At 43.0% G+C, this 24,970-nt stretch overlaps 1 protein-coding gene across 1 annotated transcript in view; it reads left to right on the top strand.

Annotated features, from left to right (window-relative positions):
• Window positions 1-24,970, top strand: part of BUD13 (BUD13 spliceosome associated protein) — a 65,949-nt gene that overhangs the window by 20,002 nt on the left and 20,977 nt on the right. The window contains exons 4-6 of the mRNA XM_089670155.1: window positions 8,575-8,620; window positions 11,451-12,826; window positions 24,326-24,507. Coding sequence (XP_089526281.1) covers window positions 8,575-8,620; window positions 11,451-12,826; window positions 24,326-24,507 — 1,604 coding nt within the window. The remainder of the gene's footprint in view (window positions 1-8,574; window positions 8,621-11,450; window positions 12,827-24,325; window positions 24,508-24,970) is intronic.

A 24,970-nucleotide genomic window follows, 5' to 3' on the forward strand; every position in this document is an offset into this window, starting at 1 on the left:
ACCATATTTTTTCCCAAGTAGGGTTCCACTAGAAATAAATTTGGTCTAAAAGGGCGGCATTATAGTATGACTTCAATTGTGGGAGACCTGCTCCTCCTCTGGATATTGGGCGTATTAAGAGGTTTGTTGTATATCTCGGTCGCTTTGAGTTCCCAGAGGAATTTTGCAAGTATCGTTTGTACTTTGGTGAAAAAGGCGTTAGGAATCGGAATAGGTAGTGTGCGGAATGCAGTGAGGAACAGAAGTATTTGAACACCCTGCGATTTTGCAAGTTCTCCCACTTAGAAATCATGGAGGGGTCTGAAATTCACATTGTAGGTGCATTCCCACTCAGAGACAGAATTAAAAAAAAAATTCAAGAAATCACATTGTATGATTTTTAAAGAATTTATTTGTCTTGCACTGCTGAACATAAGTATTTGAACACCTGAGAAAATCAGTGTTAATATTTGGTACAAAAGCCTTTCTTTGCAATTACAGAGGTCAAACGTTTCCTGTAGTTCTTGACCAGGTTTGCACACACTGCAACAGGAATTTTGGCCCACTCCTCCACACAGATCTCCTCTAGATCTGTCAGGTTTCGGGCTGTTGCTGAGCAACATGGAGTTTCAGCTCCCTCCAAAGATGTTCTATTGGATTTAGGTCTGGAGACTGGCTAGGCCACTCCAGAACCTTGATATGCTTTTTACGGAGCCACTCCTTGGTTATCCTGGCTGTGTGCTTCAGGTCGTCATGTTGGAAGACCCAGCCACGACCCATCTTCAATGCTCTGACTGAGGGAAGGAGGTTGTTGCTCAAAATCTCACAATAAATGGCCCCATTCATCCTCTCCTTAATACAGTGCAGTCGTCCTGTCCCTTTCGCAGAAAAGCACCCCCAAAGCATGATGTTACCACTCCCATGCTTCACAGTAGGGATGGTGTTCTTGGGATGCAACTCATCCTTCTGTTTCCTCTAAACACGACGAGTGACGTTTAGACCAAAAAGTTCTACTTTGGTCTCATCTGCCTACGTGACTTTCTCCCATGCCTCCTCTGGATCATCCAGATGGTCATTGGCAAACTTCAGACGGGCCTGGACATGTGATGACTTGAGCAGGGGAACCTTCCGTGCAATGCAAGGTTTGAAACCATGACGGTGTAGTGTTCTATCGACAGTGACCTTTGAAACTGTGGTTCCAGCTCTCTTCATGTTGTTGACCAGCTCCTCCCTTGTAGTTCTGGGCTGATTCCTCACCTTTCTTATCAGTGATACCCCTCAAGGTGAGATCTTGCATGGAGCCCCAGTCCGAGGGAGACTGACAGTCCTCTTTAGCCTCTTCCATTTTCTAACAATTGCTCCAACAGTTGATCTATTTTCACCAAGCTGCTTGGCAATAGCCCCGTAGCCCTTTCTAGCCTTTTGGAGGTCCACAATTTTGTCTCTGGTGTCTTTTGACAGCTGTTTGGTCTTGCCCATGGTAGTAGTTGGCGTCTGAATGACTGTGGGGTGGACAGGTGTCTTTAAAGAGCTCAGACAGGTGCTACTAAGTTAGATTATTGAGTGGAGTAGAGGTGGACTTTTTAAAGTCACAGTAACAGGTCTTTGAGAGCCAGAATTCGTGCTATTTCTTAGGTGTTAAAATACTTATGTTCAGCAGTGCAAGACAAATAAATTCTTTAAAAATCATACAATGTGATTTCCTGAATTTTTTTTTTTTTAATTCTGTCTCTGAGTGGGAATGCACCTACAATGTGAATTTCAGACCCCTCCATGATTTCTAAGTGGGAGAACTTGCAAAATCGCAGGGTGTTCAAATACTTCTGTTCCTCACTGTATATATAAAATTTTGGATAGTATATACATTTTTAAGGTTGCTATTCTCCCCAGTTTCGATAATGTTGATGTGCGAAGATTATTAAGTTCTTTTGGGATGGATTCAAGTAATATTTTATAGTTTGACTCATATAACTTATCTATCGTAGAGGTGAGTTTTATTCCCAGGTAGGGAATACTATGTTGTTCCCAAGAAAAGGGAAATTGTTCACTTAGTTTTTTATTGATTTTAGTAGGGGTATGGAGATTTAAAATAGAGGATTTGGGCTCGTTAAGTTTATAATAGGAAACTTCTGAATATGTTTGAAGATGTGAACGAATTGTAAGGAGCGATTTGTGTGGATTAGTTATCAATATAATATCATCTGCGTAGAGGCTAATTTTGTGTTTTGTTGAGGTGGGTGATTTCTGTGAATAGCGGGTCAATTCTGAGGTTGGAGGTTAAGGGTTTGATGAGTAAAGTGAAGATTATAGGGGATAAAGGGCAGCCTTGTCTTGTGCCGTTGGAAATGAGAAAGGGTTGTGATAGTGTGCTGTTTGTTAACACTCTAGCAGATGGGTTAGAGTAGAGCGCAAGGATTGCAGAAAGCATCCAGTCTGTAATTCCAAACTTTTGAAGTGTCAGTTTCATGAATTGCCAGTGTATGCGGTCAAATGCTTTTTCCGCGTCCAAGGACAGGACTAGGGAGGGCTGTTTGGTGGTGTTTAATTTGTGGAGGAGGGATAAAAGTCTTCTAGTTGCGTCTGGGGCTTGGCAACCTGGGATGAATCCTACTTGGTCTGGGTGAATTAGTGTAGGCAGTAGAGGGATTAGTTTTTGGGCTATTATTTTGGCATAAACTTTAATGTCTGTGTTTAGTAGTGAAATTGGTCTGTAGTTCTGGACTAGTTGGGGATCCTTGCCTGGCTTTGGAATGGTTGTAATTATGGACTGTAGCATTTTACTAGGGAATGTACCCGTAGAAGCGACATGGTTAAAAAGAGTAGTAAGACGTGGGGCGAGATTCTGAGCAAAAGTTTTACAAAATTTGTTAGTGAAGCCATCATTTCCTGGGGATTTATTATGAGGCAATGCTTTAATGTTTTTTTTCTATTTCTATAGATGATATTGGGGTAGATATTGACTCGAGTTGTGTTTGGTGTCAGGTGGGGGAGATTCGTGGCATTTAAAAATTTTTGTATTGAAGTGGTTGATGATTGGATTGTGTTTGGGTCGTCCTTGATGTTGTACAGTGTTGTGTAGTAGGGGCAAAAAAGTATTTAGTCAGCCACCAATTGTGCAAGTTCTCCCAATTAAAAAGATAAGAAAGGCCTGTAATTGGCATCATAGGTAGACCTCAAGTATGAGAGACAAAATGAGAAAAAAAATCCAGACAATCCCATTGGCTGATTTGGAAAGAATTTATTTGCAAATTATGGTGGAAAATAAGTATTTGATCACCTACAAACAAGCAAGATTTCTGGCTCTCACAGACCTGTACCTTCTTCTTTAAGAGGCTGCTCTGTCCTGCACTCATTACCTGTATCAATGGCACCTGTTTGAACTTGTTATCAGTATAAAAGACACCTTTCCACAACCTCAAACAGCCAAACTCCACTATGGTGAAGACCATAGAGCTGTTGAAGGACACCAGAAACAAAATTGTAGACCTGCACCAGGCTGGGAAGACTGAATCTGCAATAGGCAAGCAGCTTGGTGTGAACAAATTAACTGTGGGAGCAATAATTAGAAAATGGAAGACATACAAGACCACTGATAATCTCCCTGGATCTGGGGCTCCACGCAAGATCTCACCCCGTGGGGTCAAAATAATCACAAAAACGGTGAGCAAAAATCCCTGGACCACACGGGGGGACCTAGTGAATGACCTGCAGAGAGCTGGGACCAACGTAACAAAGGCTACCATCAGTAACACACTACGCCGCCAGGGACTCAGATCCTGCAGTGCCAGACGTGTCCCCCTGCTTAATCCAGTACATGTCCGGGCCGTCTGAAGTTTGCTAGAGAGCATTTGGATGATCCAGAAGAGGATTGGGAGAATTTCATATGGTCAAATGAACCCAAAATAGAACTGTTTGGTAGAAACACAACTCGTCGTGTTTGGAGGAGAGAGAATGCTGAGTTGCATCCAAAGAACACCATACCTACTGTGATGCATGGGGGTGGCAACATCAAGCTTTGGGGCTGTTTCTCCACAAAGGGACCAGGACGACTGATCTATGTACAGGAAAGAATGAATGGGGCCATGTATCGTGAGATTTTTAGTGCAAACCTCCTTCCATCAGCAAGGGCATTGAAGATGAAACGTGGCTGGGTCTTCCAACATGACAATGATCCCAAACATACCGCCCGGGCAATGAAGGAGTGGCTTCGTAAGAAGCATTTCAAGGTCCTGGAGTGACCTAGCCAGTCTCCAGATCTCAACCCCATAGAAAACCTTTGGAGGGAGTTGAAAGTCCATGTTGCCCAGCGACAGCCCCAAAACATCACTGCTCTAGAGGAGATCTGCATGGAGGAATGGACCAACATACCAGCAACAGTGTGTGCCAACCATGTGAAGACTTACAGGAAACGTTTGACCTCTGTCATTGCCAACAAAGGATATATAACAAAGTATTGAGATGAACTTTTGATATTGACCAAATACTTATTTTCCACCATAATTTGCAAATAAATTCTTTCCAAATCAGCCAATGTGATTGTCTGGATTTGTTTTCTCATTTTGTCTCTCATAGTTGAGGTCTACCTATGATGCCAATTACAGGCCTCGCTCATCTTTTTAAGTGGGAGAACTTGCACAATTGGTGGCTGACTAAATACTTTTTTGCTTCACTGTATATCTTGTGGGTTTGTAAGGGAGGAATGTGTTGCTGGGTGTTTGATCGAGGACATTTTAGATTTAAGATGCCTTTGTTTAATAATTCTTGCTAAAAGTGAATTTGCTTTGTTACCTAGGGAGTAAAACTGAGCTTTAGATTTTTGTAGGTTGAGGTCATATTTATACAGTAAAAGGATACGGAGTTTGTGTCTGTCCAAATTTAAGGATGCAGATGTAGTGGGATTAGGATTTTTTTTTATTGAATTCTTCTTTAATCTTTATAGATGTTAAGAGTTGGTCAATTTGGTGTGTTCTGGTCCTATTGATGCGTGAGTTGAGTTGGAGAAGTATGCCTCTCATATATGCCTTGTAAGCGGGCCATAATGTGGATATAAACATATCTGGTGTATCATTACAATCAAAAAATAAATCATGAGCTTCTAACAAGTACTTTTGGTTGTCCGGGTTCTTCAGAATCGTTGAGTTCAGTCGCCAGATGCGGGGGATTGAGGAATGTTGAGTGTTGTCCAAGGTTATGTTGATTGGAGCGTGATCTGACCAGGTTATGGTACCAATAGTGGAAGATGTGATATGTTGTAGAGTCCATTTATCAGTAACAAAAAAGTCAATTCTGGAGTATGATAGGTGGGATGGGGAGTAGTATGTATAATCTTTTTCTGTACTGTGCTGACATCGCCAGATATCGTAGAGATCATGGGTATGCAGAAAGTTATTGAAACTTTGTTTAGGGGAACGCTTGTCTGAGGAAGAGTCCAGGAGTGGGTTTCCAATGACATTGAAGTCTACTCCAATGAGGAGTCTGCCCTGTTTTTGAGAATATACGGTAGAGTAGAGTTTCTTGTAGCATCTGTTTACTGTTGGGACCGTACACATTTACCAAAGTATACGGGATCTCATCAATTTTACAGACTAGGATATGGTATCGACCTTGGGGGTCCGCTATTTCAGAGATGAACTGGAATTGCGTAGAATCTTTAATAGCTGTAATGACGCCGTTTTTTTCTTAGGGTTTTTAGCCATATAGATGTGAGAAAATTGATGTAAAAAGAATTTGGGAATCTTTGCAGATACGAAATGTGACTCTTGTAAGAAGATAATATCGGCGTGGAGTGTACGGGCTTCTTTTTGGAGCATGGACCTCTTAAACGGAGAGTTTAAGCCACGAACATTAAGAGATGTGATATTAATCATCTTGATAGTCGGCGATTGGGTTACTGAAGTAGGTTAGTCGTTTCTGGTGGTGCCAAGGGACGTTGATTATGTGCAGTCTCAAACGCAGGGAGCCTGTATTGATAATTGGGCAGTGTTGGCTCAAACAAAACATCATATGGTGCGTTCAAGTAAGAATTGCCAGTTGCAAGAGAAGAGTTGGGACAGATGCTCGACTGGTAATGCAGGAAGGGAAGAAGATAAAAGGGGGTAAAAAAAACTTGCAAGTAAGAAACAGGGGGGTGCAAGTAGGTGGTGACCACAACAGAGGTCATGCCGAACAATAACTCGTAACATAGGTATTAACGAAAAGGGCCGTTTGCCAGAACTAAGTATGTTGGTACGATGCCTGAGAGTAAACAAGTGTGGTACTTTGAGGGTTCACTAGGCCGAGGTCACTCTGCCTCCATTTGTTGGCTGTTGTGGAAGGAGCAGCGTGGCGGATTTGTGGGTATTATGTTCCAAGATTTTAGCAAGTCAATGCCTGTCTCCAAATTTTTGATAGTGTATATTCTACCCTGATGTTTGACCGTCAGTTTTGTAGGAAAACCCCACTGGTAATTTATTCCATGATTTCGTAGGGCTTTAGTAATGGTAACCAGCTTTTTGTGATTGAGGAGTGTGGCTTTTGACAGATCGGCGTATAACTTGATATTTGCATGTGATGGTGGGAGTGGTGGGGGATTTCTGGCTGCAGCCATTATTTTTTCCTTTACGTGATCAAAGTGAATGAGGGCCAGAACATCTCTCGGAATTGATGCTGAGAGGAAAGATGGCTTAGGGATTCGGTATGCTCGGTCTATGGCGAGCTCAAGATCAGAGATAGATGGGATGAGGTGTTTCATATATTGTTGAGTATATGGGAGCAATGCGTCATTAGTAATATTCTCCGGGATACCTCTCAATTTGATATTGTTGCGTCTGGAGCGGTCCTCCAGGTCCGCTAGTTTCAGATTTATTTGCTCAATATCTGTGGTGTGGTCCCCATGTGCGTCAATTAGGTCATTATGCGCCATGACCATTTCTCCCATTCTCGTCTCAATATGGCGTATTTTTTGGTCTTGGTGCTGAATCACAGTGGATATCTGGGATAGTGATGCTGTTATATCACTGTGCAACGTTTGACGCAGAGATAATAGCATATTTTTCAAACAGACTTCTGTAATAGGCTGATCAAACGCTGGAAATTCTTCTATTACTAACGGCTCAGCGTTGATATGAAGAGATAAAGGAATAAGCAATGAGTTTTCTGAGCAGGAATCCCCCTCTAAGCATGGTTTTGATTTTACTGGGCTGCTTATGGTGGGTGACAGGGGAGGAGATGACTGGCCCGGGTCTCCGGGATACAGGGGAGCCCTCAGCTGCACATCTGGGTGCTGGGAAATGCTGTCTCCTACCTGGCTGTTGTTTCTGCCTGTGGTGGAGCCGGCGCCATCTTGGATTCCCGCTGACAGGGAAAAAGTTTGTAAGTTTCCCTGGTAGTCCAGGGGATTTGTGGTGGCGTGTCATCGTCCGTGAGGGTTATACACACTTCATGAATGTCTCCTGTCGCTGTAGAGTCTCAGGGCCGATGTGTGCCGAAGTAAGTCTGGCTGCGGGACGGAGCGGTAATCAAGCCGCGTCCATCCAGTAGCCAGCCGCGCATGCGCCCCCCGATATATTTTTTTTAAATACAAATAGACTTAACAATCACTTCAAGTCCTTTGTCTAGTGATGTTTGATCCAGTAAGGAACTCTTACCTTTATGGGTAAACCAAAAATCCTAATTTTTGTTATTTGAACATTGCATTATGGACCCCTAGAGCAATATTATAATATACAAAAAATAGCAGCTGCTGTTTATTAAGAAGTACCCCAGCCAGCATAAAAATGACAGTTGTATAACATTAGGCTTTGCATACTCTGTACTTTTTATGTTTGAGCTGCATCACAAGCTGTAAAGAATGATGCATAGTTAGAAAAAGCTACACTGCTCAAGAAAGTGTTGCAGAAAAAGTAGCTGGTGCACAAAGAAATTGGAAATGATTTTGAAATATTAAGCATATGTTTAGAATGATGTTTAACATAATAGTTTATTTTCACCAAAACTGTCATTTGGCTGTTTCCCGGTTTATTGTGTGCCTAGAGCTTAGCTTTAAGCTCCTCTATCTTTATGTTGTATTATGTTTCTGCTACCATTCACCTCGGCTATTTAAAAGAGAAGTGTGGGAATCGAAAATAACAATCGAATCATACTTGCTTAGATGGCTGCAGCACTGATCCCAGCTGCCGCTGTCCCCCTCCGGCTCTACACCGAGAGCTGATCTCTCAGTTCTCGGTTTTTAGTGAATGGAGAGCTGGTGACTGTCAGTCACCATTGTCTGTTGTGTCCCACAGCACTCACTGGAGCTCCAGGTTGTAGGAGGGCAGCTGGTTCAGGTTCTCAGCACCTCTCAGAGGCTGAGCCAGCTGCTGGTCTAGGCACCTGGGTGGATCTCTCCAGATCCTGTACTGGCTGAGTGACGTCAGCTGACAGTGGACTTTAGCCCACTGTCGGCTGAAAACAGGTCACAGGAGTGCAGAACAAAGTGCATCTGTGAACCCCCAGAGAGGGTGCTTCTCCTTTTTACAATATTCATAAACTTCTCCTGCTTAACCCTTGCACGTTTAAATGCTGTGTATTGTTGCTGCTAACTTTTAATAGTGGAGTAATGTCTAGCTTTTATTACAGATGATCGATCTCCTGAAGCCGATAGATCACCCGCTCCAGAATCAAGGTAAATTGTGTGTTGCAGTACTGTATGTATTGTTTTTTAGTTTTAAGTTTTTATTGCGTCCTTCAGCAAAGCATACAATGCAGATCACCACAATAAGATTCATAGTGAAACGGAAAAAGAACCTGATTCTAGGATAGGCGTATTATGCTTATCCAAGCAATGAACATTAGTCATGGAAATCATGAGTAAACGGGTATTAGGTGTTACAATAAGACCCTGACCCAGAAAGTTCTTTAAACCCCACTCATGCGTACTGTATTTAAGCATTGGCCTAATAGGTTCAAAACAACAACAAAAAAAAAAAAAAATCAAATGTACCTAGGATATTAAAGTGCAGAATTTCATGTTTTGTAGGGCGGTGGTCCTCAAACTAAGTAGAGGAGAAAAAAGTTCAGCAGTATTCAGCAAAACAAAAAGTCACACAGACTTGTGCTGGCGATTGTCCAGCAACCAGGAACATCTGAACTTCTGTGCATCATTGGTAAACTGATGACATGGTGTATTAGTGCGCCTTTTGGTGTTCTAAACAAATTTATATTCACTACCCTAAGTACAAGCCCTCTATGACCACCAAACATAACTGTGGGCTTACTTGCCATTCAAGTGTTTTCATGTTTTTTTGTTTTTCTACCACTAACAAATGAATTGCAGGTACCTTGTACATTTTTTAGAAATTACATCAGTAATATTGTTTGCCTAGGTCCTTTTAAACCTTGCAATGCTCACTTTAAGGGCCTGGTCAGACCACAACGCACACAATTCTGAAATATATCAGCTGTGTGCATTGTGTGTTGAGGTACCATTTACAATGAATGACAGTGCAGCACATCGGTGCACGTAACATCTGTGTCAACACAGAGGCCTAGTTTGAAGGAGCCCCAAAATATGATACTGTACTTCAGTCCTAAGCAGAAATGTATATTACAGTTCTTCTATTGTAAAGTTTAATAGATTATGTGCCCATTGTGCTACTGATGGCTGTTTTGGCTCTCTACATTTTATAGTGCGTTGGAACTTCTCTAAAGAGATCAAATTATGTTACATTATTATTTGAAACTTACTATTTCCACATTCGTAATGGCATTTTTTATTTGCTTTTCTGATAGATGTATATGAGCATTTTGTTATGAATTGGCTACAAATACAGTGAGTGAAATTCTCAAAACAGGAGCAACTCTTAATGGCAACCAGTCAGCATATATCTTTTATTTTCAATCTTAACTGAACAAGGTGATGATAGAAGCTGATTGGTTGCCATGCACAGCTTTGATACATTTCCCTCACTATGATTATCAGTGCTGGATTTCCATTACTGGAGTCTTTTGGCAAACAACCATAAGTGCTCAAAACATCACTCTTCTACTTGTACAACCTCCAATACAATAAACGTTTTTTGTTTTACCGATCCTAATTTGATTTAGAACTTTGCAAGAAAGTGTAAATATGGTTATCTAAGATGACTAATTTTTAATGATGATTGGCGGAAAAAATATATATCTTCTTATACTGCTTAAATAAGCTGCTTCTTTGCCTTTTGCTTTCTATACACACAGATCCGTTGTGCCTAATGGTAAATCTGGCTTATCTGTTTATATATTACTTTCACATTCTAAAGCTGTGTACAGCAAAACATGCATGCAACTAAAAAATAGAACAAATTGTCTGGTCCCTCTCCTGTGAACTTATAATTTAATCATGGTGCAAAAGGCATAGATTTTACTAGCCATATTAGATCTAAAATATATGTACTATATGTGTGCATTCAGTAGTTGAGAATGGATCTCCCATACAGCCCAAGTGCAGAGTGAAAGCCCAAACCCTTTTTCCGTCTGTTTTCCATTGGGAAATGTTCCTTCATTTCTTCCTGTTCTTTGGAAACAGTGGGAAATAATGCCCCCTTATACAATTGTTCACAGAACATATCCCTAACAGGGACTCTGACAGCAATAAATACCTGTACACAAATCCATCTAGCACTAGACCCTTCACGTATAAATACTTGACAGGGTTTCTAATCCCTAAGGACTCATGTACACATGAACTCACCTAGTCGTTAAACTCTCCTGGCAACAGAAAAATGCTAAATGTGGCAAAAACATGTGTAAACACAGTACTGTGTTTAGCGCTTGGACGTTTATTCATTTGATTGTCCAGAGTATTTCCCATTGACATGGATAAACGCCCAAGCTCCAAATGCGGCTAGAGTTCCTGATGTGTTCAATGTTTTTTTTTTTGGCCAAAACGTTCCTCTCCTGAATGCGATTATTCTGCGTTCAGAAGAGGAACGTCCGACTGCTCTTAAACTCTGGTAAAAGCCTATGTGTACATGGACATAGGCTTTTATTGAGTTGAGTTCAGGGGCTTTGGCAAAAAAACACCAAAAGCTCCTAAACTCACGTTTAGGAACAGCATTGTACATGATACCTAAACACTCTATCAAACGTTTAAAAAAATGGGCTTTGGATAGAGTTCAATTTTTAACAAGTACGTACAGTATAAAGCTTAAGAATCTTTAAAAGTGGGTAAATCGAGCACATAGTGTGATAGAATGGGAAGTGATGTAATGGATAGTAAATAATGAGCAAATGGATAAAAGGGTGAACAGGGGTGTCCTGAAGCAGACAGTTCAAACAGAGCATGGGTTGTTGAGTGCTGCAGAAGAGAAGTTTTAGATGACAGAAGAGGGTAGAAGAAGGCAACAATACCATTTATGCTTGATTTGTATGATTAAAAATACTAGGTCATGAAAAGAAGCTGTTGTTGATGCTGACTGACAATTTGTTATTAAATGGATTCTTTTTTTTTTTCTCTCTCTCTCTGCTACATAAAGGACAAACATAGATGAATCACTAAAAAGGACCGATTATAATTCAGTCTCACTAGATGCTTCAGCAGCTCGCAAGGTCAGACATGATTCCCCAGACCCTTCCTCGCCTCAGAGAAGCATACATGACTCTCCAGATTTCTTCCCATCACAAAAAAGGAGGCATGACTCTCCAGACTCCTCCCCACTGCAGAAAGGGAGGCATGACTCGCCTGACTCCTCCTCTCCACGGAAAGGCAGGCATTACTCGCCCGACTCTCCACCACAGAAAGGGAGGCACAACTCTCCACATTCTTTTCCTCCAAAGAAAGGGAGGTGGGCCTCTCCAGACTCCTCCCCACCACAGAAAGGAAGGCATGACTCTCCAGACCTTTCTCCACCACAGAAAGGAAGGCATGGCTCTCCAGACCTCTACCCACCACAGAAAGGAAGGCGTGGCACTCCAGACCTCTACCCACCACAGAAAGGAAGGCATGGCTCTTCAAACCTTTCCCCATCACAGAAAGGAAGGAGTGTCTCTCTAGAACACTCACCACCACGCAAAGGAAGGCGTGGCTCTCCTGACCCCTCTCCGCCACGCAAAGGAAGGCGTGGCTCTCCTGACCTCTCTCCGCCACGCAAAGGAAGGCGTGGCCCTCCTGACCTCTCCCCGCCACGCAAAGGAAGGCGTGGCTCTCCTGACCTCTCCCCGCCACGCAAAGGAAGGCGCGGCTCTCCTGACCTCTCCCCGCCACGCAAAGGAAGGCGCGGCTCTCCTGACCTCTCCCCGCCACGCAAAGGAAGGCGTGGGTCTCCTGACCTCTCCCCGCCACGCAAAGGAAGGCGTGGCTCTCCTGACCTCTCCCCGCCACGCAAAGGGAGGCGTGGCTCTCCTGACCTCTCCCCGCCACGCAAAGGGAGGCGTGGCTCTCCTGACCTCTCCCCGCCACGCAAAGGGAGGCGTGGCTCTCCTGACCTCTCCCCGCCACGCAAAGGAAGGCGTGGCTCCCCGAACACTTCTCCACTCAGAAAACACCAACAAGATGGCACAAGATGCTCCCCTTCCAGAGTGTCCAGAAATGATTATCAGAAGAATTCCTCATTGAGGCACGATAGATCTCGTTCCCCAGATTCTTCCCCTAAGCATTGGGGAAAAAATGCAGGAAAATCTTATTCTGATCATAAGAAAAAAAATAATTCTCCATCCTCCACCAAAAATAGACAAGACTCCATGCTTCAGAAAAACAGAATGCACTCTTCTGATTCTTCAAAGAAAGAAACAGATAGAGTCCTTCCATATGGTCGTTCATCCCTATATTCCTCCACACGCCATGATTCTGATTCTGACCTTTCCCCTCCCAGAAAAATGGAGAGAGGACCCACACAAGACAAACAGAGAACAGGTGCATATATCCTTTTATGTCAGTGGTTTTGATAGTGTTCCTTGCATGTAGTGTAACACTAATCCTTATGCCCTTAGAAACATCTTATGGAAGAGCTTCTCTAGAAATGCAGGTAAATCAATCCCTTGACAACTGTTTTCATGATGTAGATGAAGAGTATTTATAGTTTTCTGAGTTAGAATATTTTCTTGATCGTACATCATGGGACACAGAGCAGGCTATTCATGACTATGTGGGTTATAGGCCACCTATGGGTGACTGGACACTGGCTGACAAATCAGAGAAGAGGTCCTCCCCTATATAACCCCTCCTATACAGGAAGTACCTGTAAGGTGGATGGTCACTAAAAGTGTTGCTGTGCTCTTGGAGCATACCTGAAAGTCCAGAACGGTTCTGTTTGAGAATCAGGGACTTTAATCAGATCCATTCGGAAGGCTATGAGCTAAAATGGATGGTACCCGAGCCACGCTGGTTAAGGAGAAGAATCCTTGAGGTTTTGCCTGTAATGTAGCCTAGTGGTGCTGGACCGCACGCAGATGGAAACCTGTGCGGTTTTAAAATCTGACCAAGGCGCCTAAAGTGGGGTGCTATACGGGTCCGAGGCAGTAGCCCCTCAGCATGGGGACTGAGTTTTTGAAGGTCTGTATGACAATGCCTCTCATGATGGGTGAAGGTTGGTGCTTGCCGGAAGTCAGGGAACTGTGGCGGGACTGGTAATCTTCTTTTTTTCTCTCTAAAGAGAAACAAACAGCTCTAAATTGGAGGTAAAAAGAGAGGTGTTGTGCCTGTGAGTTTCTACCAGGGGGAGTGCTCACTGTTCCTGATATGTGCTTGCTCTTTTTGTTTTCGGCCACTAGAGGGTGTACTGCCAGAAATGGACGTGGCCATACTTTGTTTATCTTGAGGCCGGGACACACGTGGGCTGCTGCTGCTGAGACATCTCTTGTGGCTGGGACACAGAGCAGGCTATTCTGCAGGGGCACGTAAGAACTCCCCTGACGGGGAAGTGTGGATCAGTCAGGTGCCGCCCTAGGTGGCTCATAAGGCAGCATTTGCATTGAGTGTTTTTACTTCAGCACACTACTTGCATAGCTGTATCATTGTGATCTGTGTTACTAGTAGAGGTGCACAGGTTTTAGGCTATCTGAAGTAATGTCTTCCAGAGAGCAGAGTGGGGTAGGTGCAGCAGGAAAAGGCACTAATGTACCACCGTCAGGTCCTGAGGAACCTAGCCGAAGGTCCGCTGTAATATCCTCTCCTGACAGGCCAGAAGCGACTGGGCAGTCTGAGCCGCTGCATCTGTCTGGCATTGTGGCTACTACTGGGGCTTCTGCCTCAGCATATGTAACCAAGAATGATCTTGCTTCAGCCTTAGCGGGTTTGGAAGATCAGATCGCTGGAATGATTGCCTCAGTTTCTCAGGGGACTAAGAAGCGGGATAGATTCCCGTCACTAGAACCACCAATCCTGGGGCAGGGGTGGAACCTGAGGATGAGGAAGAGCTGGAGGAAGGTCAGGTAGTAGGATTTCTGTCTGAGGAGTCAGCCTGAGGAGAAGCAGGAGGTCTCTGCCTCCCAGTCTCAGAGATTTTTAGTCCAAGACCTCACTGACCTCATTTATGGTCTGGATTCAAGCTACCTCCTTTGGAAACCTCTGAGTTACTTATTCTTCCCGTGACTCTTTGAAGCCTTCACTCAGGCCTTTTCTGGTGCATCCTCTTCTGGAGCAAATTATGTATGCTGACTGGGACCACCCAGATAGGGTTTTTGTTCCACCAAAGAAATTTTCGGTTTTGCTTGTAGTGGATTCAGCTGTTTCATCCCTGAATAAATCTTTAATATGTCCTGTGGATAATGTACAGGTTTTCAAGGACCAAGCAGATAAGACGCTAGAGACTCTCTTTAACCACGTCCCGTCTGCCCTATAGCAGATATATTTCTACAAAATGCGCAAAATCGTGTGTATATATACGTGTTTTCGCATTTCCGGGTAGGGGGGGTGCGCACGCACCCTACCCGTGCCGCCATTCGCGGCCATGGCTGTCAATCACCTAATCCCGGCCGGTAATTACTCGCTGGCGCCCGGTGATTGCCGAGGATCATCCCTGTCAGCTTGTGCACACTGCCTTGCATGGCTGTGCAGAGCACAGCCATGCAAAGCAGTGTGCTTACAGTGAAGCACACAACACAGCCCCATAGTAAAACACACCCAGCAGCTAACCTTTTTATCGCCCCAAATCTTAACCCCTTCCTTCCCAGTGCCATTAATACAGTGTCAGTGCTTTTTCTTAGCACTGATCACTGTATTGGTGTCACTGGGGATGTTAGCCACACCAAGTCAGTTCCCCCCAGTGTCAGAATGCCCGCCGCAGTCCCGCTATAAGTCGCTGATCACGGCCATTACTAGTAAAAATAAAAAAAAATCCCAGTATATATACCACCATTTGTAGACGCTATAACTTTTTGGTCTTTTTTTTTTTTTTGTTATAGCGCAAAAAATAAAAACCGCACAGGAGATCAAATACCCCCTAAAGAAAGCTCAGTTTTTTGGAAAAAAAGGACGTAAATTTAATTTGGGTGCAGCGTTGCATGTGCAGTTGTCAAAGTAATGCAGTGCCGTAACGCAAAGAATGGCCTGGTCAGGAAGGGGGGTAAATTTTCTGGAGAGCAATTGGTTAAGGCCTTCTTCTCCCTGTCGGATTCTGCCACACAGCCAGCTGTGGCAGCTATTGGCATTTGCCAGAGTCTTTCTGACCGTGTCAAGCAACGGATTGGAAGACCATTAGGGCACAGGGAATGCTCAGCCGTGGATTTGGGAGATGTTCCGTGTGCTTTGTGTTTTGCGGTTGATGTTCTTGAGGATTCAATTCAGCAAATTTCTCGCTTGGCCCTCTTATCTGTGCACATGCGCAGGGTTTTGTGGCTGAAGAGCTGGTCAGTCCATGCAAAAAATTTCTTGGCAAGTTTTCCCTTTCATGGGAAACGGCTGTTTGGGGAAGATTTGGACAAATATATCCAAAGGATTTCAGGGGGTAAAAGTACTCTTTTACCCTCTAAGAGGAAATCCAAACGGCCTTCTTTAACGTGTCAGGGGCTTCGGTTGCTGGGCCCTCATTTACCAGGCAGTAGTTTCACCACATACAGGTCCAAGCCTCCAGGGGTAGATCAAAACCCAAGGAGGGTTCATGTGGGGGGAAGACTTTCAATTTTGTGGCTGCATGGAGGGCTCTAATCCAAGACAAATGGGTAATTTCCACGATTTCTCTGGGGTACATACTAGAATTTTCTGGTGTTTCCCTCTCGGTTTCTAAGATCAAATGTACAAAGGAATCCAGAGAAAAGAAGAGCTTTATTTCAGGCACTCGATTGCCTATGGGCTCAAGGAGTATTCATGGAGGTTCCTGCAGGCGAAAGGTTTCAGGGATTTTATTCAAACCTGTTTACAGTCCCAAAACCAAATGGGGATGTAAGGCCCATTTTGGATCTCAAAGGGCTAAATCAGTTCCTAAATGTTCGATCCTTTCTTATGGATTCGGTTTGGTCAGTCCCTACAGAGGGAGTTTTTTTGGCGTCCATAGACGCATACCTGCGTGTACCGATATTCATTCCTCACCAAAAAAAAGATTTTTGCATTTTGCAGTAGGAGCTCAGCATTTCTAGTTCATAGCAGTGCTGTTTGGGCTGGCCACGTCAAGAGTTTTCCCAAAAATTCTTGCTCTGGTGTTGGGGCTACTCAGAACTCAGGGAGTATCGGTCACAGGTTATCTAGATGATCTCTTGCTCAGAAATCAGTCGGTGCCAGATCTGAAGCAGGATGTGGTCCTTACGATGCACATCCTGGAACAGCTGGGCTGGGTGCTCAATCTCAAGAAGTCGGCCCTGTAACAAGTGCAAAGCCTGGAGTATTTGGGGATGGTCCTAGACACGGTTCCGGCAAAGGTATTTCTGCCTCCAGGGAAACGTTGTGCCCCATGGAATGAGGTTTGCAGTTTGAAGGCCAAGAGCTATCCTTCAATTCGCCTCTGTATGAGGTTGCTGGGGAAGATAGTGTCCTCGTTCAAGGCTATTTCCTATGCTCAATTCCACTCCAGACCGCTGCAAAGGTACATTCTATCTGGTTGGAACAAAAAAATTCTGGCCCTGGATTACTGCATATCTCTGTCTCCAGAGGTGCAGCAGAGCCTGAATTGGTGGTTGATAACTCACAATTTGGAGAAGGGTACATGGCTTTCACAGGAAATTGATGGGAAGATTCATGTCCTGGAACTTTGAGCAGTGAGGCTTGCTCTGAGATATTGGACATCCAGACTTCAGGGTTGGCCTGTAAGGATTCAATCTGTCAATGCCACAGCAGTCACATACATCAGCCACCGGGGCGATACCAGGTGTTGAAGTGCCCAGTAGGAGGTGAACTACATTCTGACCTGGGCAGAGAGATGTTCCAAGTCTGTCAGCAGTGTTCATTTCCAGGTGTGGAAAATTGGCAGGCGGATTATCTCAGTTGCCGGCAGTTAATTCCAGGGGAATAAGTCTGCCAACGATGGGGTTGCCCTGATGTAGACCTGTTGGTATCCAGGTTCAACAACAAGGCCGGTCTTTTTGTGTCCAGGGTAAGGGACTCTTGCACAGCAGGGGTTGACGCCTTAGTGATTCGTTGGAAGCAGTTCTCACCGATTTATGCCTTTCTTCCGATCCAGCTACTGCCACGTCTCTTACACAGGATTCGGGAGGAGTCTATTCCGGTGATACTGATTGCTCCGGCTTGGCCCAGGAGGGCCTGGTATGCGGACATAGTGAAGATGGCAATAAACGGGTAGTGGGCCGTGCCGTATTGGCCAGACCTGTTGTCTCAAGGTCCTGCATGGCACCAAGCTTTACGGTCGCTAAATTTGATCATGTGGCTATTGAAACCCAGATCCTGAAGGATAAGGAAGTGTTGGATTCTGTCAAACCCATCATATTGGGTGCTAGAAAGTTTCTAGGAACATCTATTACAGAACCTGTAAGGCTTACATTGCCTGGTGTGAGGTTCACAAATGACACCCTCGAAAGTATGTGATTGGCAGGATTCTTTTGTTTCTTCAAACAGGGTTGCAGAAGAATTTGTCTGTTGGTACCATTAAGGGCCAGGTTTCAGCATTAGCTATTTTTTTTTTCCAGAGGCTCATTGTGTCTCACTCTTTGGTCCGCACTTTTTTACAAGGAGTAATGCCTATGGCTCCTCCTGTCAGGTTGCCTTTGTGTCCTTGGGACCTGAACTTGATTTTGCAGGTTTTGCAAAAGCCACAATTTGAACCTATTGGAGAGATTTCACTTGTCCTGTTGACACGTAAGGTGTCGTTTCTAGTGCCAATCACGTCTGTGAGAAGGGTGTCAGAGCTGGCAGCTCTTTCTTGGCAGAGAACCATTTCTGGTTTTGCATTGATAGGGCGGTGTTGCGACCTCATACATGCTTTTTACCAAAGGTGGTTTCTGGTTTTCATCTCAATCAGGACATAGTTCTGCCTTCATTCTTTCCTAGGCGCCAGTCAGCAAGAGAGATCTCTGCATATCTTGGATGAGGTACACGCTGTAAGGGTCTTCTTTGAGTCTACAGCACAGGTCAGGAGGTGCTCTATTTGTACTGCCAGAGGGGCCTAGGAAGGGGCAGGTGGCATTCAAGGTGACTATTTCTCACTGGGTTCTCCAATTGATCATTCAAGCCTATGGTTTGAAATGTAAAATCACACCCTTTCGGGTGAAGGCACACTCCACCAGGAGTGTGGGGGAATCTTGGGCAATCTGCAATCAGGCGTCAGTAGCTCAGATTTGCAAGGCCGCTACATGGTCTTCAGTCCACACATTCACAATATTCTACTAGGTGGATGTCAGAGCTGCTGAGGATTCTGCCTTTTGCCACAGTATTTTACGAACGGCTGAGTAGGTCCTGAGGGATTATTGACGGTGGCTATCATGGTGTCACCCTCCCCTCAATTTTCTTATTGCTTTGAGACATCCCACATAGTCATGAATAGCCTGCTCTGTGTCCCGTGATGTACAAAAAAGAAAATTGGATTTTTTCTAGGTACTTACCTGTAAAATCCATTCCTTGGAGTACATCAAGGGACACAGAGGTCCCACCCCTCTTATATGGAATGTCATTGCTTGCTACAAAAACTGAGGTTCTTCCTGTATAGGTGGGGTTATATAGGGGAGGACCTCCTCTCTGATTGGTCAACCAGTGTCCATTCACCTATAGGTGGCCTATAACCCACATAGTCATGAATAGCCTGCTCTGTGTCCCGTTATCTACTCCAATAAATGGATTTTACAGGTAAGTATGTAGAAAAAAATTAATTTTTATTTTCACCTTAATGCATTACCTGTATTAAGTTAAAAAAAAAAAAAGTCCCGCCACTTGTTATGACCCCACTCCCTCCCCAAACACTTAACTGACTCATTATCCAGTGCTGTCCCATCTGCAGCACCACTGCTTCTTCTACCTGGTCTCACAGGAGACTCTGAGAGCAGTGAGAGCCATAGGTTGCTGCAGCTGTCAAATTCTGTGAGGAGGGAGTGGGCACATGTGGCCCAGATGCAGGGTGCATGTGTCTATGGATGATCACAGCCCGGCTTGGGAACACGTCTGCACTGGAGAAGACCGCAGCAGCTGGAGACCGAAGAAAAGGAGGCAAGTCACCTCTCTGTGCAAAATCCTTGCATGGAGTAGGTAAATACAACTTTTTTTTTTTTATTAAAATAAAAAAAGGTTTAATATCACTTTAACCAGTTGAGGACCTAAAGTGGTATTAAGCCCAGAACCAATAATGTAATCTATTGCAACTTATCAATCATTTAAATGTAGCTGCATCTGTTTTCTTTTTTAGGTGTTTTTCCCCCTCTTTTTTTTTTACCTGGTAATCAGGCCAGTAACAATACCTCATGTATTAGCGTGCCTCCACTGTGATTGAAGGAGCACTGGGGGCACTTTTGGACAGTTGCATTGTCAGTTTGAGGGGGGAGGGGAGTGTTAGATGGACTAGCAGAATTAGATACACTAACAAATTTAAGCCAAATTCCAACTCGCACTGTAGTTGCACAAGCAGTTAAAGCAACATTTTTTTTTTTTTTTTTTACTTTTGGGATAAAGGTTTTACATAAAAGGTGATGATTGTAAGTACCCCTGTCAGTGGTAAATGGTTTGTCTCAACCCTGTAACTACTACATCTGCAGGACAGGTAGTTCTATTACTGACAGACTTACAGATTTACTAGACAAGCAATAGCCTGAAACAGAAAATGAACAGCCACCACATCTAAGAATTGGTAAGCTGCAACATAATGTTTGCTTTTTGGTTTAATACGGCTTTAATACATACAGCATACGCTCTAAAACACATCAAAGAAGTGTCTGAAACAGTTATGTAAAACTAACCTTCCAAACAGTAGTCAGAAACTTCATTGAGAAATTCTATGTAACAGTATTGTTGTTACATGGTATTTACTTTATTTCATTCATGTGCAGATCCAAGAGATGTCCTTAGATCTGCACATGATGCAAGGTTAATTCTCCCAGTAAACTTTTTTTTTTTAACCAAATTTTGTTCATAGTTAACCATTAGTTAACCCTAATCAAATTAACTTTTTAATCTCCACTCCCTCTAACTTTTAACTTTCTGCTAGTATTTTTTTTTGCCATTTAATATTTAAAGTTTTTTTTATTGTGTTCATTTGTAATTTTTTTATTTAAAAAAAAAAATAAAAAAAAAGAGAAAAGGCCTTTTTTTAACTTGCAAATACATTTGCAGTGCCTTGTACCAGAATTATAATATAGTGTCATTATGAATGGGACGAATTCTAGCGTGAAAGGTATGCTTTATATCTATTGTAACACCTATTAAGACAAACACTGGTCAAAGTAAAAAAAAATGCATTTATTTGGTTCTGTTATTTCTTTTTGTCTAGAAAATCATTTTTGCAAGACATGATCACCAAAAGAGAGCTTTGTTTTTGTGAAGAAACCCCAAAAATGTAATGAAATCTCCACTGCGCATGTGCAGCCTGAGCAGCAGTTTTGGCATGTGAGAGATGTGTCAAAAATGCTGCTCACTCTTAGAGGAATGAGTTGATCTTCCAGGAAAAAGTAGTAGCTGTTATCGGGATAGTAGATTCTCCCCCTATCATGATCTTCAGTGACTGTTTCCCCTATAAAAACACAAGTCCTGTCATCTCAGGCAGACATTTCATAACAGAGTAAAGTGAACTTGCATTCCCAGCTGCGATTTTTCTCTGTTATGCCTGTTCTAGTTAGTTCTCTCCTTTGGGCTTCCTATATCATTTCTGAGCAGTATGTAATGATTTGTCGGATCCTGCAATATGACCTCTACAGCCCTTATTTGAGTCTGTGTCAAAGGCCCCTCCTTGCGACATTTCTCTCTAAGTTAAGAGGACACCGAGCTGACAACATGGAGAGGTGGGGATTGTGACAGGTGATGTGTTGGGGCGAAGGAGCTGAGAGTACATTAGAGAGAGTTGGAGGAAAGTTTGACACCAGCGTTTGTGAAAGCTGCTGTCAGCTCTCTTCTTTATCACCATACTGGACAGAGAGAGTCTGTTTCTAACCACTCTCTTTGCAGTGCTTTATACCAGATCATGTCAAATCCTCTGACAGATCACATATAGAGCAAATCACAGACTTCCTCTGCAAGACACAGGGCTAGCAGATGACAACCAGTGAGGAGCTGTCATAACCAAAGGTGCGTCGCTGATAGAAGTCTGCTCAGGCAATATATAACCAATGTATTGGCTTCTATCTGCTGCTGAAAGCAAGTTATTCTAATAAAGAGGGCAATAACAGAAGGGGGAGGGACCTGTTTGCATAGATGACATTTATAACCCTTCCTCTATGCTCACTAGTGCAACTGAAGCAAACATTCAACTATGAATGCCATGGCACTGTCAATAGAAGGTATGGTCAGTGGCACTGTCAATGAAAGATATTTGGTATAGCACAGACCCTTCCTGGATTAGGACGTTGCTCCAAACGGGACGAAAGAACCAGGAGGAAACTGATCAGAGAGGCTACCAAGAGGTTTACAGCAACTGTAAAGCAGTTACAGGAATTTAACAAAAATGGTCCTTGAATGCATGTGACACAATATCACAAATTCTCCACAAATGTGGCTTGTATGGGAGAGTTGCAGAAAAAGGTGTTCTGGTCACATGAGACTAAAATTGAGTTTGACCTCAACACTAAACGATATGCCTGGCGGAAATCCAATCCAGCTCACCATCCAAATAACTCCATTCCTACAGTAAAGCATGGAGGTTGTAATATCCTGTTATGGGGGCGTTTGTCTGTAGCAGGGACTGGAGCACTTGTCAGGATAGAAGGAAAAGTGGATCGGGCAAAATATTAAATTTTTGTGGAAAATCTGCTAATACTCTGCCAGAAAGTTATCAAAGCACACAACATAAATGACCACACTGTTTGAAGGGGAAAAAGGCGAATGCCCTTGCATGACCTAGTCAGAGCCCAGACTTAAACCCCATTCGTAATCTGTGGAATGACATGAAGACTGCAGTCCACAAATGGTCACCATCATATTTAACTGAACTTGAGCAGCTCTGTAAAGAAGAGCGGGCAAATATTGCAAAGTCTAGATGTGCAAAGTTAGTAGAGACATATCCCAACAGACTAAAGGCTGTAATTAAAGCAAAAGGTCGTTCAACAAAATACTGACACAAGGAGGTGATCCTTTTTCCAACTCAGTGATTCTGTTTTTGATTTTTTTCTGACATGTTGGTGTTATATCTTTCACTTGGAATGTTATTTATATATTTATTATTACAGGTACTTGTATAGCGCCGTCAGTTTACGCAGCGCTTTACACATATATAGTACATTCACATCAGTCCCTAACCCTCGAGGGGTGTACAATCTAAGATCCCTAACTTACATTCATACATACACATATTAGGGCCAATTTAGACAGGATCCTATTAACCTACCAGCATGTCTTTGGAGTGTGACAGGAAACCCACGCAGGCATAGGGAGAACATGCAAACTCCAGGCAGGTGGTGCCGTGGTTGGGATTCGAACCAACGACCTTAGTACTGCCAGGTGGAAGTGCTAACCATTTAGCCACTGTGCTGCTCATGTTATAAATTGCACTGAGTAAATACAGCTGGATAAAACAAAAACTGTTTCTTTCTTCATTTCAGGCTGCAAAGCTACAAAATGTGATTATTTTAAAAGGGGTGATTCTTTTCTCTACCCACTGTAAACAAGGGTCAAGCACAGAGCGCACATGCAGAAGGGATTTCTTTATCTTGCCTGTCAGTACTGCAGTTGAATGTTACAATGCGCATGTGCAGGATTTAGAGATGATATAGACTATGGACAACTGAAGCTGCCAGGAAGAGGATTGACAAGGATTGGTAAAAGTGGTGGCACTGTATTAAATAGCGGTAGTAAAAGGCATTGTTTTCATTTTGAACCACAAGAATTCTAGTTCTGACTGACAGCTTTTTTATAGAAGTGATTCAGATGGCAGTGAAGCCACCCAGTTACGTGTATATGTACTGTAAGGTGTTCCTTTCTTCAGTGATCTGTTTGCTGATCTTCTCTGGGTAGTGTGGACCCAGAAATACTTTCAGGTTCAGAGATGTCAACACCAGAAGCTGATCGAGCACAGTCTGTGTTTGAAAAGCAGAGTGTATTGGGGTCTAATAATTCTCCTCTGCAGGTACCTGGTCACCTGCACTATGCTATGACATAAGGGCTTATCTGCCCCCTTGTAATAACAATAGAGGTGAGTTAAAAAAAAATCCCAAAAACAAAGTTAATAAAATAAAAACACATTAACAAAAAAAAAAGCACCCCAAAAAAGTATAAAAGCCCCCACCTACACGCACTTGCAAAAGCACACATAAGGGATGCATGTATACTAGAATGGCAAGTGCACTACACATATTCAATGTCACCGTTCACACCAGCGTGAGAGCAATATTTCTAGGGCCATAATTCACGGTTACCTCTAAATTGATGAGCTGTAAAATATTTTTCGGTATCCCCTATGGACAATTTTGGGTACCATAAATTTGTGTTGTTTTACGGATGTGTGCAGTTTTGAGGCTTGACATATTAAGTATCTCTTTACCCTCATCTTTTATAGTTTGCTAAAAAAAAAAAAAATGGGTATTGTGTTTTTGTGTACTAAAGTTTATTTGCGTGTATTGATTTTACTGAAAATATGTATTTAATAAACAGTAGCTCAATTTTAGTGTGTCATAAGAAATTGCAACTACCACCTTTTCATTCAACAGAGTCTCTGCTTTCAATAAATATATAATGTTTTTAGGGTTTTAAGTAATTTTCAGACCCAAAATGTTAATTTTTACTTGTGATGAGTGGTAACTCCATGGCCACTTAACCGTAAGGTTCACATTTTTTTACGGTGTCACCAGTTTTCAGATATATAACTTTATTTTTTTTTGCATCTTACTAATTTTTCTACAGCTCGACAGAAAGACTCTGACTCCGACTTGTCTCCCCCAAGGCATGCCCAGCAGAGGGGTTCTGATTCTGACCTGTCGCCTCCTCGATGTGCAGATTACAGAGACCCAGACAGTTTATCCCCACGCAGCAGAGCTGAGTCAGAAAGAGGTTCTTCATACTCGCAGAAAAGTGGAGGTTCCAAGGTAAGCTGTTTTGGCTTTCCATAGACATTAGACATAATAGCCCCACCTGTGTCAATCAATTTCTGGGTGGTTATAGGTCAGTAATTTGGATTTCCCATGATGAATGATGCTTTTCTCTCCAACATGAGGCCAGTGCTTGAGTATTTGTTTAAACATGAATGGTCAGACAAAGCAATCTCCTATGTTGATGGGAAAACCCTGGTTAGAAAGTTGCCTTGGCTGTGTGGTTAGCCATTGTTCTTGTCATAGGACATGGGGGCAGCTGCTAACCACACCATTTGTTTAGCTCCTTGCAGTCAACTCATTGAAAGAACCAATTTTTTTTTTGGCTATGTTCACTGAATAATACCTCCTTAGCGTTTTGCATCTTTCAGAAATGGTTCAAAACATAGCACAGGCTTTCGTGAAAACAGCTTAAAAAGTTTTTTTGACAAATTGTTTTTTTATATCTTTAAATTTAATT

Source organism: Staurois parvus, unplaced genomic scaffold (genome assembly GCF_062004578.1).
Source record: "Staurois parvus isolate SC_StPar_1 unplaced genomic scaffold, SC_StPar_1.0 ptg000087l, whole genome shotgun sequence".
In the NCBI taxonomy this organism is placed as follows: Eukaryota; Metazoa; Chordata; class Amphibia; order Anura; family Ranidae; genus Staurois; species Staurois parvus.